Consider the following 19,922-nt stretch of genomic DNA (forward strand, 5'->3'; position numbering starts at 1 on the left):
ATATATACGACGGGCTTCTTTCAGTTTCCGTCTACCAAATCCACTCACAAGGCTTTGGTCGACCCGAGGCTATAGTAGAAGACACTTGCCCAAGATGCCGCGCAATGGGACTGAACCCGGGACCATGTGGTTGGTAAGCAAACTACTTACCACACAGCCACTCCTACGCCAACATGTTCATTTTTCAAACGGAAAAAATGTATAACCGAGTGATACATATTTGTGTTACTTCAAATGTCCTGAACAAATAACATAGATGTTTCCAAATGAACTTACATTAATTAATATTTGTTTGTTAATCACAAATTTTAAAACATTCTCCATAATTTATAAAACTCTTTAAAACCTTTAATTTTTATCTTCTTTAAACTTTGGTAGGTAGAGTCTTTGATTATATCAGGATCTTTACTATCCATGTATATTATATAGCCTGTGTTTCCTATTACATTTGATGATCTTATTTCCCTCAGTGATTTGGGATTATGTCTAAAACAACCAGATACTGAATCATACAAAAATAAAATAATCATAAATATGATTGCAGATATTTGAAAGTAATAATCTTTGAAAGCAATGATACTAAATATGATCGCACATCTACAACTAAACTGAAAATAAATGATGTTTATGTTTTTTTGTAAATGAATTTTTCTGTATCTATATTTGTGTGTTGTTGGGATTTTTAGATGTGGTTATTCTTCTTTGTCTCTTGCTTGCTACTGTTACTTCTATATTCTCTCCTTTAAACTTATATTCTGTTAAACCCTTGTTTTTAATAGCTATTCTTTCAGCAGTTAGCATGATTCTGTTTTATTTTCTAGCGTGGAAGAAGAGTGAAGAATAATGAGTAAGTAGACAGACATTTCCAGATAACTTTTATTCATCATATTTCGAAACCTTACTATACCACCAAACCTTTGGATATCTGATTCTTAAAGAATTTAAATATTATTTTTTTATTCTAAAGTATTTGGACAATTTAGACAATAATAAACAACCCTAAGACAATTAAGGAATTAATAACTTAAAGTTAATTTCGTATAAATTAGAAAAACCACAAACAATTGCTACATGATGGTGAAAGAATTGGAAAATGAGAATGTAAGGTAAAAGGCTAATAGTAATGAGATACCATCATTACAATAAAGCAACTAATACAATATAGTCCAAGAAAATATTCTCCAGATAAATTCCATGAAATTCAGAGAGTATTTTGTACTCAAGTATTTTGTACTCAAATTAGTCCTTCTTATAAAGAGTGGCCCATAGATACTTCGAGAATTTGGGAATAGAGAACTGTTTGAAACGAACCTTAGTTTTGGAGGCTGATTTCTATACAATACTAACCTTGATGACTGCAAGCATAGTTTCCTTTCTTTATTTCTCAATTACTGGGTTTATACTGTATTTTTCAGTTTGTTTGTTGTAGCGAAATATAAATCTAATATGGGTAGTATTAGTAGCAAAAATGTACAAGGATAGCCCAAATATTTACTATTACATTTATGGATAATTTGAAACAACGAAACAACTGAAATTTGTTATAGACTTTATTAGAAGACCATATTTCATGCATTTTTAATTAAGTTAAATGATCAAAGAAAACTATGGATTATTTCATCTACTGAACTTGGAATATAAATCTGAAGCAATGGACCAAAAATAAAAGAAAGAGAATGAGTTTTATTGGACCAATGGTCTGCTGAGAACTAAGAAATCATCTTGAAAATTCCTATTTTTGTATTTTTTAATGCAGGATACAAATCGAAAATGAATTACTCAAATTTGTTCTTCACATTTATAACTGAGCATCATTGATCTGAATTGCATGTTGTTATATCATTAATAAGTCTTTAATGATCTTGAAGCCCTGAGAACTAAACTTATGCATAACCTGCTAACCTAGACTGAATTAAATGACTTAGTGTGTAAATTAGATCTTTCAATGACAGCAGCAGAATTATTGAGATCCCGCTTGAATCAAAATATCCTTTCAGCTTTGAGAACAGGATTTGGTTTTTATTGACAAGAGAAAAACATTTGCAGCTCTTCAGTATGGAAAAAATACTGTTTAATTTAAATAGTTCAATTAATGGGCTTAAGATAATACTAATGATAGATTAACTAATTAAAATTTTTTTTTAATATTTTAAGAAAAACTCTAGCATTCCCAAAAGTTGAGGAAAAGCGTTAAAAGAAAATTGGTATTTAAATGATGATGAATAGACATATCAAACAGTTGTTATTCCCTAGCAATAGAACAAAACGAAAATTCAACAATCCAAGAAAGTAGATCTACTTTCTTTTACAGTGCACATTCTGTGTTTTTTTTTTTGCTTTTTTTTCCATTATTCAAAATTCTTCAGATATTGAATTAACATAAAACGCGGACATTGATGGCTGAGAGTGAATTTTATCTACAATAGAGCACTATTAAACTATTACATGTATTATCTCAATGACACTTGATGTATTTCACTGTTTCATTATGGCAGGATAATTCAAGGGTGACTACATTTCTGTTAAAAAAATATACCAATTTGTAATAAATTTATACAAAATCTAATTTTCACAAATGTACACATAATGCTGTGCTACATGTAAATAAAAAGAGCTCGGTCTTTCCATAAAACAGTTAAAATGACCATTCTGTTTATTGTAGTATATAAAAGCAACACCACTTCTACTTATATGCGCATTTTGTGTTCACCATACTAACTAAATCTAAAACTGTTTTTTGAATAGTCATCATCATTCTGTATGTATTATGTATGTACGGATGTGTCTATGTATCAATGGTTTCGAGCTATTTGTGTTCATCCTCAGTAGTGGACATCCGTCTGCTAGAGATAGCAGTAGTTCGTTCCACCACGGAACTCTTCATCACTTTCTGCATCTCCGCTACTGTTACTGGCCTTTCGCAGCATTCCGCCTCGCTTGCCGAAAGTTGTGGCAGGCCGTCTAGGTACACACCGAAGTCTGCCCTGTTATCCGTCCTACTATTCGTTCTGAACAGTCGAGCAAGTGCTGCTGAAAAGCCGCACACACCTATTTCGGTTTGAACACCTCACATCCACTCTGGTCCCCCAAAGACTGAATAGTGGCTTTATTGCCACTTTTTGCTTCCGCCACGCGGGCCAATCATTCTCTCTCCGCTTAGTGAATGTGCCTTAGCTCTGACAATGCAGCCTTCATGTTTGGCATCGAAAAATTGGTCGAGGGCCAACCTCAGCGCCAACATGTCGGTTGAGATGACTGTCCTCTGCACCTAATCTAACTTTCTAAGTGAATCACCCTCTATTCTATTTCGTTCTATCCCTAATGCCTAGCTAAAACTAATTGATTCTACCCTAATTTCCCTTTTAAGAGCAAACCAACTGTTGTTGTTGATGATTGCCCCCGTCAACACCAGCTTAATTAATTCACTAAGCTTGACACGCCGTTAACGATGTGTTCAGCTTCCAGTAACCAGGACCCTGTCTATAAAGCCTATCTAAGTCGATCATATAAATCACAAATTTATGGTCCGTGAAACCGACCATGTGAAATTATGCACACCCTATGCTATCCTTGTCCGCTGACCTACAAAATGCCCTATCTAAATACGATATAGATGACCCGATGCAGTTCACAGTGGCACATTCAGGTACTATGGACGGTACCTGTCAGACAATTGGAAACGTCTGAGCAAGTTTTTGAGGCTGACACACTCCATTTCCTATCAGATACTCCCACGCAATTGAAACGTCCATCTAAGACAGTGTTCCAATCCCCTACCAATACTAAAGTCTGAGACGTCCCCAGGAAAACCTCCAGATGCTTGAAGTAGTCAGACCACCCTGCCTCTGTCGGAGCATAGGCAGCCACCAGACTGAAAGCACTGCCGTCACTGCTGTTCACATCTAGGAACACAAACTTACCTTTTGGATCCAGAAAGACCGCCTTTATTTTCAAATCCAGGCCCTCCCGGAAAAGCACCACAGTACCACCACCGCACCTTCCCGGCCAACACGGAAATAGATAAATCTCGTATCCACTGAAAAATGTGATGAGGTCCCATTGGTCGGATAGTCTGGAGTCACTAATGGCTTCAACATCTACAAAAAAGGACCGCAAGTCATTTAAAAGGTGACCTTGTTTCGAAGCCGACCCGAGGCCCCTGACATTTAAACAAATTATTTTGAGCATCACCATGTTAAAATAAATTAGGGTGGAGAAGAGCTCTACTTACCATTGTTGTCTGGCAGGGCTGTTCCCCTGGTCTTTTAAGTGGCCGTTTCTACGAGGTTTTTATACAGTCTCTTAGAGAAAGTCTTTTGGAAAGACCCAACAGCATTTGGAAAATTTATTTTCAATGTGTTGTAGGTTTCATGTTTCAGTTTGAAAATTTGTATGTGTGGTGGTGGTGGTGCATTGTGTGTTGGGAAGACAAAGCCTTCTATTGTGTTATTTGTTTTTTTCTTTTTCTGATGTGTGTGACAAGCTTTATATTGCCTGTGTTGATGGTTGTGAGGTTGGTGGTATTTGTCCAGTCTGTTTGTGTTGTGCATTGTGTTAGTGTTTGTGATGGTACTGTGGGCGGAGGTGGTGTTTTTTGTTGGTTGTTGCGCGTGCATGTTGGTACTGTTGGGAAATTCCTCTTGTTTGCGCCTTCTTTTTTCTTCTATTGTCCTTTTCTTTCTTTTTTTGGTGGGGACCTGTTTACCACTCCCACCCTCGACCTCAGTACTCAAACAGTCTGAGTTGTTTGGGTCGGGAAGTGGGATTTTCTCTGGGACTAGGTTTTGTTTTGGTTCATCTGTTACTGCTACAGTAGCTGTTGGTGGTGGTGTTACTGCTACTGGTGGTGTTCCTGCTACTGGTGGTAGAGGTAATCCGGCTGGTGATGGTGTTGGTGGTACTCCGGCTGTTGGTGTTGGTGGTGCCCTGGTGACGGCTGGAAGCGGCGTCGCTGTTATTGTTTCCAGTGATTATGAGGTTGGTTTCTGCTGCTGCTGTTCTGAAGGTACCCCGTTTCTGCTGTCGATTGAATGGTCCGACACATCTACTTATATTTGAGGCAGTCGACCTTGAGGTGCTAATCATTTCCACAAAAGTAGCACCTCGGCCACCTGCAGTAACGTGCAGTCTTGTGCCGTCCGGCAAATTTGTTGAGCCAGGGATTGAATTTAGGGTCTCTTGTTCAATTTGAACAAGGAGCTCCAACCCCTAACCCGTCCAATTTTGTTGGTGCAATTTATGCACCTCCAGTATTTTAGCGGTATCTTCTATATCAAAGAGGATAGCCGCCACTAGCCAACATATATTTATTTCAGGGGCACCTCCTCAATTTCAATTTTTGTAACACGCTGCCCAAAGTATGTCGGCACGAGCAGCAATTCCTCCGTTTTTAGGGACACAGTGAAACGTTGTCTTACCTCCTGCTCAATATAAAAACGCGGTTCCACCGTGCTAAAGCGCTTTCCTCTTGTCACGTAAGTTTTATTAGTTCAAATTGCTTTGAGCGCCATTTCCAACAGTTGTTGGGTAGCTCGTACTACTCCTTTCTTCTTAATATTTAAAACTTTGTATATTACTGGTTTTTTATTGGTCTCCTTAATTAATTCCTGAAGGGTATTAAGGAAGACGTTGTTTCCTTCCTTCTTTAACAACTTTATATTTTTTATATTCCTTTGTTGTTAAATTTAAAATGTCTTTTGTTTGCTTTACCGCCGAGGTGAAACTGTTGCCGTTATATTTGTTTGTGGTGATAGTGGTGGTGATGTCAGTGTTATTCTTTTTTGCTTTCCTTTTCTCTCTTCCTCCTCTTTTTCAGGAACAATGGTGGTGATTTCTTGGTTTACTTTGTTGCTGGTGGTGATGGTAGTGTTGGTATTGCTTTGCGTGCGAGTGCTGTAAAGAGGGGGAAATCCACAGTGTACTGGCTGTTACAATAGCCAGAGTCACTCCCCATCACTTTGGACTCCATATTGTTTTTCTTGAGAGGTGGAATTTATAAATATTCTAATGCAACGCTATGCACCTTTCCACAAATCACATGCCTCTTAAGATCACAGTTCGTATTCGTAGGATGATTACAGTGTAGATCGTAGTATCGGTGGGTATCTCTTCAGGCGATATAGCATTAATGGATGCTTGAGGTTTGTTTATCAGTTTTGACCAAAGAGAAGGTTGATTGAGGTATGCGGGTGTTTCTGTGTGTATTTAGTGTGGAGGAGGGGAAGGTGATGGAAAAAGAGGAAGGAATGTTTATTATATGGGGATGGAGGTGTGTGTGGTGGTGATGAACTTATTTTGCTATTCAGTCTGCAGATGTCAAGGATGTGTAGTACATTCCTCTGATCAATCTCATTTAAGACATGGTTATCTTCAATGAAATTTGAAGCAAACCGGTCAGCAGGTACAGCCACTACAGCTATCAGTTTTTGGATTTCATTGTCTGAATTGATAAATGATACTTCCTTTGGGCGATCTTTTGATTATTTCTGGCGGTACAGTGTATAGCGTCCTAAATATTGGTTTGTTTGTTTATTTGTTTATGTTCTGTGGTGCGATGGAGGAAGAAGACAACAAGAAACAAAAGGACAGAATGAAGCGTTGGACCTTACCTTGCTGACCGCAGCGGGGTACACGATCGCTCCTAATCAGAACACGTCTTTCTCGTAACGTCGCTGTTTTCTCACTGGCCCCACGTGCTAGCCTTCAACCGCGTGTCGCCGACTTCCGATCTGACCCTTCCGGTTTGGCCCTTCCGGTCTGGCTTCACCTCTGTTTGCCTCACCCCTCTCCACCACAACACATAGCTCGTCACAGCCCATAACACCACATGTTCCCTCCTTGTTCTGTAATATGCTAAGTGCAGTTGATGTTATTCTCTTTCAAAGTTTTTTTTTTTTAAATCAAATTCCAGAACTTATGCTTTGCTTTTCTATTTCTGGAGGTTCCGAGATCCAGCATGTTGGTTGGTCTAGATCACCAAAATATGCTGACTGTAATGGAAGCAAATAAACATTGGATAAATAAGACCTCAGCCATCACGGTAGAAAAATATTTACATTTTAGATCATGATGCAGTGAAGTTTAAAGGTAGAATTTTTAAATGTAGAAAAGCAGCATTGGAGAGATGAAGTAGGAGGTTCCGTGGTTTGTGGGTAGTAGTACTGAGGCAAGGAAGGTGAAAGGAGATTAGAGAGTCGTTCAGGAAGATGGAAGGGATTAGCAATCAGGGTATTAGGAAAGTAGAGGTAGAGGGAGAGAGTTGAGAGATAAATGGGAGGAATGGAATGAATATTAACTGGGGATTGGTTAATTGCTGTGTTAGTGAATAGATGTGTTGAAACTTAGGGATAATGACTTTAGAACTATGGGAAGTTGAAATAGTGAGAAAGGGAAGGGTAATTATTGGAGGAAGAGCGAAGGTCTAATTCATAAATACTTCTAGGGTGGCTAAGGTGAAATTCGAAGAAAGAAGTTAGGTTGTTGGCAGAGGGAGATTACTAGGGTATGTAGCAAAGATGAGAAATGATAGAGGGAGGTTGACAGAGTGGGGGTAAGTTGGTAGGCAAGGCAACGGTAGTTAGTAGTAGATAATTTAGGTTGCAAGTGGGAATCAAATAATGAAGGTGGGGTGGAGGGTGAGTACTGATGTATGTAGAAGTGTATGAGAGTAAAAACATGGAGGCATGCAGAGGGCGGAGAGGTGGATAGGTCGGTATCTGAGACAGTGTGGTAGTTATAAGTTGTTTAGTTTGAAGAGGAGATAGTAGAAAATGGGGAAGGAATGCAACTTATGAGAATAGGGTGGCTGTAAGGGATATGGGATGTGAGGTGTAAGAAGAATGCACAAAAGTAACATAAGTCTGCATTTTTAAATGAAGTAAATGATGATTGTCTACTTATAGGTGATTCCGAACAAATTTTTAATGCTGATTTCAAATATGTTTTTAGATTTTGCCCAATACGTACAGATTTTGCACAAATGACTGCCAAAGATACGATGATTTTTCTTGTCACTCATTCCATTTTGCAGCAGACTTTTAGATTAAAAATATGATGAAATTAAGAACAAATAACTAGAACAATAATCTTTTCTACTTTAGGCACAAGGCCCAAAATTTTGAGGGAGAAAGTCAGTCAATTAGATCGACCCCAGTACACAACTGATACTTAACTTATCGACCCCGAAAAGATGAAAGGCAAAGTCGACCTCGGCAGAATGACTAGAACAACAATAAAAAAAGATATGGATAGCATGTAGTTATACATATTGACTAAATATATATTTTAATGCACTTACCATGGCTTTAAAGTATTTTTGCTCCCTTTCAAACTTCCTTGATGTCCTTCCAGCTTTTAGTAGTTGCTTGCAGTCCCGTAGTAATCCACCATCATGTTTACATTTAACCACGTCCTAGTACCTCTGCCCCATTTCTTTAACGTCCCGTTGAAATTTTTCGCCGTGCTCTTCATTTAGATTGCCAAGGTAATCTGGGAAATAATCGAGTTGTGGGTGAAGAAAGTCAATTTTAACATTCATGTTGCACCCAAGCTTTTTGAAGTTTTGCAACATGGTATCAACTATGACTTTGTAATTTGGATGCTTAGTGTTTCCCAAAACATTTTCGACAACACACTTGAAGCTCACCCTGTTTTTGAAATTCGTTCATGGATTTCTCATAATCTGAACCAATAAATATCTCTGCTTTAATTGTCTCACTGGTTATATTTGGGAATTTTTTTGAGATACTGCAAACATGGTTCATCTGCAGGCAAAGAATTAACGAGCTGTTTCATCAAACACAGTTTGATGGGTGAAGGTGATAGCAGTAGTTTTGTAGGTTCAATCAAGGGCTTGTACAGAATGTTTTTGGATCCAGGTAACAAACGTCTCCTTTGTGGCCAGTTTTTAACCATCCATTGCTTTTCCTTAGCTCTGATGTCTCATTCACAGAAGAAGCATAGCATTTTTGTGTAGCCTGCCTGCTGGCCTCAAAGCATGCCTATAATTAATTTTGAAATCTCCACACGCCACTTTTTATTTAACAAAAGTGTTTTTACATTTTTATATGTCTCCTTTAGTTGTATGGAATGTGCCACTGGAATGGATGAATACTTATTTCCATTGTGTAGCAAGACAGCTTTGAAATCCTTTTGGAGGAATCAATGAATAGCTTCCGCTCTGAGGGATTGCTCTCCATCTCAAAATAGTTTAGCGAGTTTGGAATATTATAGCAAAACACCACTGATTCATTCTCAGTAAAAAGTTGTAGCAACTCGTTTTCCCTGTGACGATAGTAAGAGAAGAATGTTCCCATTAACAAAAGGTTTTTCATTTTTAGTCTGGAACCAAGTAGTTTCGTTGCATCCTTTGGCTGGTTCAAATCTCTCACCAAATCATTGAGCTTTTCCTCTGTAAATAACTACGGGCTTTCGATTTTGTCATGAGTGTAGTCATCACCTTCTTCAAATGTGTATTCTTCATCACTATCTGATGTAACATTCTCCAAAATAGTGGGGGAGAGGAACTGCCACATCAACATATGTGCAATAGGCCATATAGCTGGAGGAATACTATGATACACTATCCTATATTTAATTTTTCAGATGTACCCATCAACTTTAGTAATGTAGAAATGTGGTTACTTGGCTCTCACCACACCATTGATATTCCAAGGGGCATTTCTTTTTTCTTACCGGCTTTCCAGTGTCTCAGCCCTTCCACACAAATGTGACATACTTTGCGTGGAGCCCAATGCTGTTTTCATCACCGAGTTTAACACTAAAATAAGCAAAGTATAGATTTTTTACAAGATCAGTTATATGTTGCCTCTGCTTAATGACAACTTATTTGCCACAAATGTAGCAGAGTATGTCTGGATTGTTCAAGCACCTCTATATGTTCGCATTTTAAATGAAGTTGATAAGTAAATATCACCAAAGACTGATCTATGGAACTACTAAAACAATATTAAAGCTTCAGTTAGCAATCGTGTACACAGCTTTTCAAAGCCACGTCACTTGTCAGGGTTGCCAACAATTGTTTAATAAACTTTACATGGACTGCTATTTTACATTTAGTACTATTAGGTCAGCATTGGGTTATACCAATCTATTTTGCTGAGCAAATAAGTCAGACAATCACCGTCATCTGAATCTCCGATACCATAATATAGAAAAACATGACGCAATGGAGAAAAACTAATAATAGATCTGAAATCAGCGTAAAAGATTGCCTTTAAAGTTATGTTGACATTTAAACATCAAAACTTATGCAGACTTGTGTAATCACAGGGAATAATTTAGTAGAAAGAGTAGTATTAGTGGAGGATAATACGTTTCTAGTGAAACTTAACTGTACCTTAAGGTTAAACGTAATTACAGATAATCGTAGTAAGGGTATTACATAGATTTAACAAAATGGGCAAACAATTTCCCACGGAAGAATTGGATGGGACTTTGCACAGGTGTCGAAACCATAATGATATCCGTGGGGCAGCTGATGATGGAGGTATGTTGAATTGTTGGTATGGCTGTTTTGTATATGTAGAATAGTGTTATAACACATTCTTTTGATGTATACAATCACACATATGCATCTATATTTGCATATACATATACACACATATGTATTTTGTCTATGTTTCCAAGTAAGTATTATCTTTGAAAATCTTTTAAGTAATGAGAAGTTGTGGAAACACAATTTACATATTCTGGAATTACTATTGTGTGAGGAAGCCTCACTTACAATTGATTAGGTTAGGGTATAAGGAACATTTGAGGATTTGTGGTTGTGTATATAAGGAGGTAGATAATTTGGAGTTTGGATTGGGAGTTCATGTGTGCTTGGTAGCGGATCTTCAAATCAACACCACCACCAATATAGACCCTTGCTTGGTGTGAGTATGGTGCTATTATTCGATATTTGTAAGGCGGCAAGCTGGCAGAAGTGTTAGCACGCCGGGCGAAATGCTTAATGGTATTTCGTCTGCCGTTACGTTCTGAGTTCAAATTCCGCCGAGGCCGACTTTGCCTTTCATCCTTTCGGGGTCGATAAATTAAGTACCAGTTATGCACTGGGGTAGATGTATTCAACTTAATCCCTTTCTCTGTCCTTGTTTGTCTCCTCTCTGTTTAGCCCCTTGAGGGCAATGAAGAAATAAGAAACGTTAGCACGCCGGGAGAAATGCTTACCGGTATTTCGTTTGTCTTTATGTTCTGAGTTCAATTTCTGCCGAGGTCGACTTTGTCTTTCATCCTTTCGGGGTCGATAAATTAAGTACCAGTTGCGTATCTGAGTCGATCTAATTGACTGGCCCCCTCCCCCAAAATTTCGGACCTTGTGCCTAGTTGCGTACGCAAACCTTTGAAGGGGTAGAATTTAGATAACCAGAAATTGCAGGTTTTCATGCCTGTCCTGTGGTTGGAATTTTTGGCGGGGAAAAGATCAGGTTCGTATGTTATAACACATCCTTTTAATATACACACACACATGCATCTATATTTGCATATACATTTAAACAAATATGCATTTTGTCTATGTAGTTATTCATTTAATTACATTTTGTTAATATACTTTAGTGAAGTATAGATGCATTCTGATAGAAACACACACATACATGACTATGTCATGTATGAAACTGAAGTTGGACAGGTTTTACAAAACGTGTTATATAAAACATAGACTGGCAAAGATTGTACATCCAGTTGGCCTAATCGTGTTCAGTAATAATATTGATGACATTATTTAAGATAGAGTTATATGGAATATGTATAACTTGAGTAGGTTGTCTAAAGTTAACATTATATATGTTGTAGCAGTCCCATCCAATTCTTACGTGGTATAAGGTCTAGGAGCTGTTTTTCATGAGATTGTCACTCAAAAGAGGCACGGAATTTAAATTGTGAGAGTTATACGTCTTTCGTGTTTAGTCTGTAATTGTTTGGTGTGGTTCCTCTCATACTGCGTGAATGTGTGCTTATTTGCATTCGTGCATCTGAGCAGTCAATCGACTTCTAATTCTATCATTTGTCAATAATATAGACAGCGATTTTTCCGAACATAGTTGGCGTATCCAGGACAGCGTCTTGTATGGACCAGGAAAGTTGTATTTGACCTTCTCTTCCTTGAGTTTCCGAATGAAATCGGCCAGTGATGTTGAGTTTCGTTTCTTTACCTTTTTCAAGCTCGCAATGTGATTTCTGTATCGTCTTTTGTCTGATATACACATAGGGGCCTCCTTTGATATTTACGGTGTATTTATGTATTTCATTACCGTTTTTGCTTATATTATGTTCAGAATAATTAGCTCGGTCTCTGCATTAGCATTCGTTACCAGTTTCTTATTTTGTAGTGTACTGCCAGTGCCTTTCTGGTCACATTCAGATTAATTTGTGCTAGTAGCTAGTAGTCTCCATCTCTTTAAATATAATGCGATCTAACCTTTTTTAACATGTCTTACCCTCTCTCTATTTCTTTCTTATGTATATTTTTTTATAGTTTATAGTTTTATGTTTATGATTATTATGCTAACCTAACACTACTTGATATAAGAACAGCTGTAGCAATCCCCATTTGCTGGTACAGCGGGAAGACATCAACATGACGAGAAGAACTTAATATATTTAGCGGGACACCACTTTATGCATGCATGTACCTGATATGACCCAGACTGCATTGATTTATGCAACACAATTGGATGCATCAGATCCTACTCATAAAGGAAAATTGTAGGAGGGGTCGAAAGGATTGTCGGCTGAATAAGGACTATTGCCAAATCCATTTCCCAAATCCATTTCAACGATTAATATACATATGTATGTATGTATGTATGTATGTATGTATGTATGTATGTATGTATGTATGTATGTTGAGAGAAAGAAGGCAATCAGAATTTTGGATAACCCTTTATTAACGCTTTCGTTCAGTTTTCGAACTCATCAAGACAAAGTAAAAACCAAAAGAGTAAGAACAGAACGTTTCGTTATTCATTTATATAAATCGGATGTTCATTGTTTTGTTTAGAAAAGAAGATTATTGCTTTGCCTTTTTTGGAAAAAGGGAGAGAGAGAGAAAGAAAAGTAAAGAAGGGGAAATACATAGAGGGAGAGAGAGTTTTCAGGACAATCAAGTAAGAGGAGAAAAAATAATAATTAAGGATGCGGAAAGGATAGATATACAGATTGATACATAGATAGGGAGATAGATAAATAGATAGATGGAGAGAGAGAGAGAGAGAGGGGGGGGAGTGAGAAAGAGGAAAAGGCTTCTTTTCAATTTGATGTGGTCGATTCATTGAAATTTCATTACAAAGCTTTTTTTCTTTTTTCTTTCTCTTTTCTTTTTTTCCATTGTACACCTATCAAAATATTTATAAATAAATACATTTTCTCACAAGGACTGGTGACCTTTCAAAGATGTCAATTTTAGGAAGCGGGATGGAAGGGATGAGAAATGGAAGGGGGAGGGGGTCATCACTGAAATACAAAAAAGGGTTCAAAATTCTAAGTCCCATGAAAATGTATATTTCTTTACACTGTATAGTGAAGTCCCACATTCTGTGTAATTCTACGTTTTGCATGAGCAAGCATTAAATATTATTACAATATTTATAGGCGTGGCTCTATAGTAAGAAGCTTGCTTCCCAAGCGCACATAGTTCCGGGTTCAGTCCCACTATATGGCACCTTAGGCAAGTGTCTTCCGCTATAGCCTCGGGTCGACCAAAGCCTTATGAGTGGACTTAGTATGCGGAAAGTGAGAGAAGCCCGTCGTATATATATGTATGTGTGTATGTCTGTGTGTCTATGTTTATCCCTGTCCCCGTCACTTGACAACCGATGTTAGAATGTTTATGTCCCCGTAACTTAGCGGTTCGGCAAAAGTGACCAATAGGATAACTACTCAGCTTACAAAGAATAAGTCCTGGGCTCGATTCGTTCAGCCAAAAGCAGTGCACCAGCATGACCGCAGTCAAATGACTAAAACACGTGAAAGAATAAAAGAATAAAATTAGGAAAATTAACTCAGACTATAAAAAATAATTTGGTACGGTTTATAATTTCAGTCTATTCTCTATATACATTTAATCAAACCTTATAAACGAGTTTTTAGCGTATATTGTATGTTTAGCTGTAAACCACTCTGTAGGATATAAGCATCCGATTCATACAAATTGTTGTATCAGAATTGGTACATACAATAAATAATATAACCAGACAAAAGTTAAAACAATGTAACGAACTATCAAATCTCTTTATGATCCAAAATCAATATTCTTTGTGAACTAACCAACGGACAACTTCCGAATTCACTGCGAACTAACTCGAACTCCACTCAAATCTGAACTGTGAACTCACTCGGATCGTTACTATTTATACTTTACTCGGATCAGTCTATCACTCGCATGAGGACGTCGTAATTCTCATCACAACATCTCTCCTTTTGAGATTTCGACCACCATGAGCAAGTGGAATTTCTTTTATGGTTTTTTTTTGTTTCCAGCATCTCCCCCTCTTCTTTCTTAGCTGTTGTTACCCGACTTTTAAGATAGTATTTTTCGTTGCACACAGTAGTTTTTTCTTTTTGTTGTAGTAAGTACTCTTCTAAGCAATCTTGTTTATTATTTTTTTTTTTTTTTAATTGAATATCTTTTTCATTTAGGTATTACTTCGAGGTGTTCAGTGTGTTTTCATTTTCTGAAGCTAGTTCTATAGGTTTCAATGTCTCTCGGAACTGAGACTTCAAAAATATCATAGAAGATTTCCATTGGCATTACCTTTCGTTTTTCGGTATGGTTCATCGTTAACTGCTTAAGGTATCGCTTATGTCCCGAACGTTGTCCTTTGATTAAATACATCACGTTATCTTATCTTTTGATTACGCAGCCATCCTCCCAACCTTCTTTACCATTTTTGTTACATTTAAAATGAACTTTATATCCTACTTCCAAATGTTTCGTAATATTTCTTGTTTTTCATTCAAATGTATTTTTTGTCATTCCTCTTTATGTATTTTTTTCTGGCAATAATTTATTGAAGATTGATTTTAGTTTATGCGCAAGTATTAACTCTGCTGGTGACTTCCCTGAATTAGTATTTAGATTTGGTGCTATTCGATATATTCTCAAAAATTTCGTTAGTGTCTCGTCATAATCTAGCTCACTCTTAGCTTTTCTTAGAGCTCTTTTGAATGTGTTGAAAAATCTTTCTGCTTGCCCATTTAACGTTAGGTGGTAGGGTGGGTAAAGATGCACTCTATGGAATGTATTTTGCAGAAATTTCTTAATTCATATTGTGTGAATTGTGCTCCATTATCTAAAACTAATGTGTCTGGGTCACCGTATCGAGCAAATGACTCGAATAAGAACTTTATTATTGTCTTTGCTGTGGGTTTATTACATCTGCATACCTCTGGCCACTTTGTATAGCTATCCACTATGATTAGATAGTATGTGCCATTCACTGGTCCAGCGTGGTCGATATGTATCCTGGAACATGGGCTCTCAGTCATAGAGCAGAGATCTAATTTGTCTGACAGCACATCAGGAGACAATTTTTTGAAATTCTTTCTTTACTCTTGCTGCTGAAATATTTTTACTGGTGGAACAGGCATTTATTTTCTTACAGTAGGTACTTAACGGGAGATACCACAAATCTAATAACTCCAACCAGTCGGTACCAAACAGATCAGTTGTATTTTTAACGACGAAGACTTTTGCTTTGTATTTTCCCTTGAAATGTGACATTAGTCTACATTTTGCCTATAAAATGTAATTTGTCGCCCGTCACACTACAGGCAGATTTTGCTGTTTTTCTGAACATACGTTTCCCTATTTTCTTCCATATGTCCATATCTGTTATTGAAATATCCCTACCCGTATCCTATCGAAGTTTAATGTGTATACCATTTATTTTTAAGTGCACAAATTTTCTTGTTTGGAAGTCGACTTATGTTTCTGCTCTGAGCATTCTAGGATTTTTAACGTTAGACATTCCTAATTTTGTTCTACAGTGTGAACTCTTGTGAGCAATTCTTTTGCAACTGTAACATTCTTGATTTTTAAATGGAAAGGCTTTTTTCTGAAATGTATGCTCCCACACCCATATCATGGGTTAAGACGTGGTGCTCTCTTTTGGTTCTACTTTTCCGGTCGGCATGTCTGTATTTTTGAAGAATCTTTTTCTAGAATTATTTCTACATTGTGTTTCAGGTTTACCTTCCATTGGCTTTCTTCTGCCATGGACTGTAAGATAAGATTTTGGTTTGTTTGTTCCACTTCAGAAAGAATTCTTGCCCGAATTTCTGCATCTTCACTTGTTGTAAGGCCTTGTATGAAAATAAGACACTTGAACATCTCAGGTGTAAGTTTAAAATTTTCACACATCATGCTGAATGTTCCTGCGTATGTGATAAAACCAGTATTCTCTTTTTTGTTAAATTCCAACACTCCATTCGAGTGTTATAAACATTCTATCACCGAATATGTTACACCCTAATTCTATTGTTTCTTTAAAACAAATTTCATTGGGTTTTTGGCGCAATATGATATTACAGTAACGTTCATGTTATAACGGACCTTGTTTTTGCAACAACAATTTCACTTTTTATTCAACCGACTATGATTTGAAATCTTGCTGAAAAATCTTCTCGTACCTTCTGTAGTATGATGCAAAGGTTATAGCCTCCTCTGTGAATTCATTAATTGAGTTCGAAACGCTGTCTGGCGAAAACGAGCTCACCTTATTTATTTTACTTCTTTGAATATAACTCCAGTGATTGTCGTTGTTGTAGTTGTAGCTGTAATATCTAACAAGTTGTATCACGAACAAATTGTTAAACAACCTACGTGATCTTCAAAACCCTCGTTGCCAGATGTTATAACGGAATTGTTACGTATAATGAATAAGATAACTAGACAGCGGAGATGACCTCCAGTTCACCCTAACTGCAGACCACAAACCCATATTCTACAACACCAAAACAACACCGCGATATAAGAACACATGGAATGTAGAAAACAACCTTCAACTCTTAATATCAAACACCCTAGATGGATGAATATATGGGGTAAAAGACAAGAAAGACAAGTAACATACAGACAACCACCAATCTATAATATCAAGTAGCCTAGATGGATGAATATATGGGGTAAAAGACAAGAAAGACAAGTAACATACAGACAACCAGCAATCTATAATATCAAGTAGCCTAGATGGATGAATACATGGAAAGAAAGACAAGTAAAATACAGACAACACAGGACCCATAATATGAATAATCATCAGGCAAACTGAAGAAGCCCAAGATTTATGACTGAAAATCCTAACGTCTGACGTCTACAATACTGAACTTCTCTGGCATCTCAGCAGCCATCTTTCCTCTATCAGACGAATAATTATATCCATTTCAACCAATAATTTGTCTTTGTCACAGTTCAAAACACCGTAATATGTGTGTGAGTGTGTGTGTGTGTGTGTGTGTTTTATAAGTGACTGTATTTGACGCTCTCCAGTGTTGTTGGCAAAAATTATAGGGTTGATAGGTGTTGCTTTACTTTTAATCTATTTGGGGGTCAGGTTTTTTTACTAATTTAAGTAGAACTGGGTTAATTGGGTAGCACTGTCTGTAAAGTCTTGGGAAGGTGTGTGCGTTTATGTTGCTTGCATATGAAACTGACTACAGCTGCATATGAAGCTGTAGGAGATAATGCATGACAAACAGATTCCATGTGGGAAATTAGTATCTGAAAGTGTTGTTCTTGTAGACTACATAGGCTTGATAGACTGTTTGCTTATCAGCATGTTGTATTGTTCACAGGAGAGAGTAGAGAGATTGCAATATTTCCAGACTGCTATGCTACGTACCATACATTTCATAATTGAATGTCATAGTTACAATATATGGTGGTGTAGGAGACAGCCTAACCACCTGTATAGTTAATCGAGTTAATCAGTAAGGCACCATTCCCAATGACTGGTGTAGTATTATTATAGTTAGCTGCTATAACGGTAAAGGTGATGCCTTATATAGAAACAACTACAAAGGTACTAAACTGCTAGACCAGGTCATGAAAGTTACTGAGAAGGTTATAATACAATTAATTAGGAATAGAATTAAATTAGATGTGATGCAGTTTTGTTTTGTACCAGGGAAGAGTGCCACATATACCACCTTCCAAGTAAAACAGCTGCAGGAAACGTATTTGCCCAAAATTATTCCGTTGTACTTAGCTTTCATTGGCCTGGAGAAAGCTTTCGACAGATGCCCCGCTCTGTTATCTGCTGGTGTCTAAGGAAGTTAGGAATTGATGAGTGACTCATTAGAGCTGTACAAGCCATGTACAGTGGTGTTATCAATAAGGAGAAGTCGGCCATGAATACAGTAGGGAATTTAGCGTACAAGTAGGGGTTCACAAATGTTCAGTTCTCAGCCCACACTTTTTCATTATAGTCCTCCAGATCATAACTGAGAAATTCAAAACTGGATGCCAAGGAAAACTAATATACACAGGAGTGGCTGTTCTATATTTAAGCGATGAGGAATTATTTACATTATTTACATTATTTACATTATTTACATTTGACGGATATTTGTCCTCATCTTGTTTGTTGTTAACACAACGTTTCCGCTGATATACCCTCCAGCCTTCGTCAGGTGTCTTGGGGAAATTTCGAACTTGGGTTCTCATTCCTAACGATGTTACTATTATTATATTATTATTATTACTATTATTAATCAGGTCGTTGCCGTGAATCGAACTCGGAATCTTGGGGTTAGTAGCCCGCGCTCTTAACCACTACGCCATATGCCCGTGGGCAATTATGGAGTGAATTTTAGGGCTTATAAATCTATTATTTTTCTATCCTTCCTCAATACCGGTTCCCATATGCTATTCATATCTGCACTCGGTCTGCTTAGGAGGTTGTTGTGTCCTAGCATATGTGCTGCTTCTTTTAGTTTTCGTATTTTCCAGTTTTGTTCCCTGTCTATTATTTTAACTTCATCCCACAGGGGGAAGTGGTCTCCATTTTGCCATACATGATCATCTATACCCGATTTATCAATATCTCCTCGTGTCACAGCTTTGCGATGTTCTTCTACCCTTATTTTGAGGGGCGACATGTTTTGCCTTTGTATAACCTACCAGAGCTGCATGGGTTGGAGTACACGCAGTTTTTGGTTATATTCTCTTCTGTTGGTGGTTTTACCCGGAGGAGATATTTGCAAAGTGTTGTATTGCTCTTGAATACTGCCCTGATGTCATATGGGCTGCATATCTTTTGTATCTTTTCGGAGAGGCCTTTCACATAGGGTAGACAGACTGTAGACAGTTTATTGGTTTCATCCTCTCTTTTCTTCATAATTGGAGTAGATAGTATGTTCTTGGGGTAGTTGTTTCTTAATAGATTGTTACTGAGCTTGATCATTTCTTCGTGGTGGGTATCACGATCGCTACTTATATTCTTTGCTCGATCAGAGCATCCTTCACCATTGATAATTTGGTAACCTAGGTAACAGAAAACATCTTCAACCACAAGAGAGCCTCCTGCGCATTTGAGAGAATCCAAGTCCCATGTGCTTTTAGAGATTATTGTTTCTGCATATCTGCCACATACGAAGACGACTTTATCTGTTAATCTACCTATGATTCTACTACAGCTCTTACGTGTCCCAGTCTTACACTGGGTGCAGCGAATGGTATTACTTTCCACTCCTTTCCTACAAAATGACCAAGGCAATTTAAATGACGGAAATAGAGTCTTATCTGCTTTCTTGCTAGCAACAACTTTGCTCTTTACAAGGTTAACTTTAAGGTCTTTGATTCCAGGTTTTGCTTCCATACCTGAAATTTCTTCTCCAGTTCTGCTATTGATTCGACAATAAGACCAAGATCATTAGCGTATACTCTTTTGCTCTTTTACTTG

General features: G+C 37.4%; 1 protein-coding gene across 8 annotated transcripts in view; it reads left to right on the plus strand.

Annotated features, from left to right (window-relative positions):
• The window catches only part of LOC106871768 (uncharacterized), a 1,221,261-nt gene that overhangs the window by 545,416 nt on the left and 655,923 nt on the right, over window positions 1-19,922 (plus strand). For all 8 annotated transcript variants that reach the window (XR_016244689.1, XR_016244690.1, XM_089364843.1 and 5 more), the window contains exon 39: window positions 822-847. Coding sequence is in view for 6 of the 8 variants with exons in the window: in XM_089364843.1 (XP_089220969.1) it covers window positions 822-847 (26 nt within the window). In the remaining 2 variants the exon portion in view is untranslated. The remainder of the gene's footprint in view (window positions 1-821; window positions 848-19,922) is intronic.

This window comes from Octopus bimaculoides, chromosome 16 (genome assembly GCF_046866305.1).
Source record: "Octopus bimaculoides isolate indiv1 chromosome 16, ASM4686630v1, whole genome shotgun sequence".
Classification (NCBI taxonomy): domain Eukaryota; kingdom Metazoa; phylum Mollusca; class Cephalopoda; order Octopoda; family Octopodidae; genus Octopus; species Octopus bimaculoides.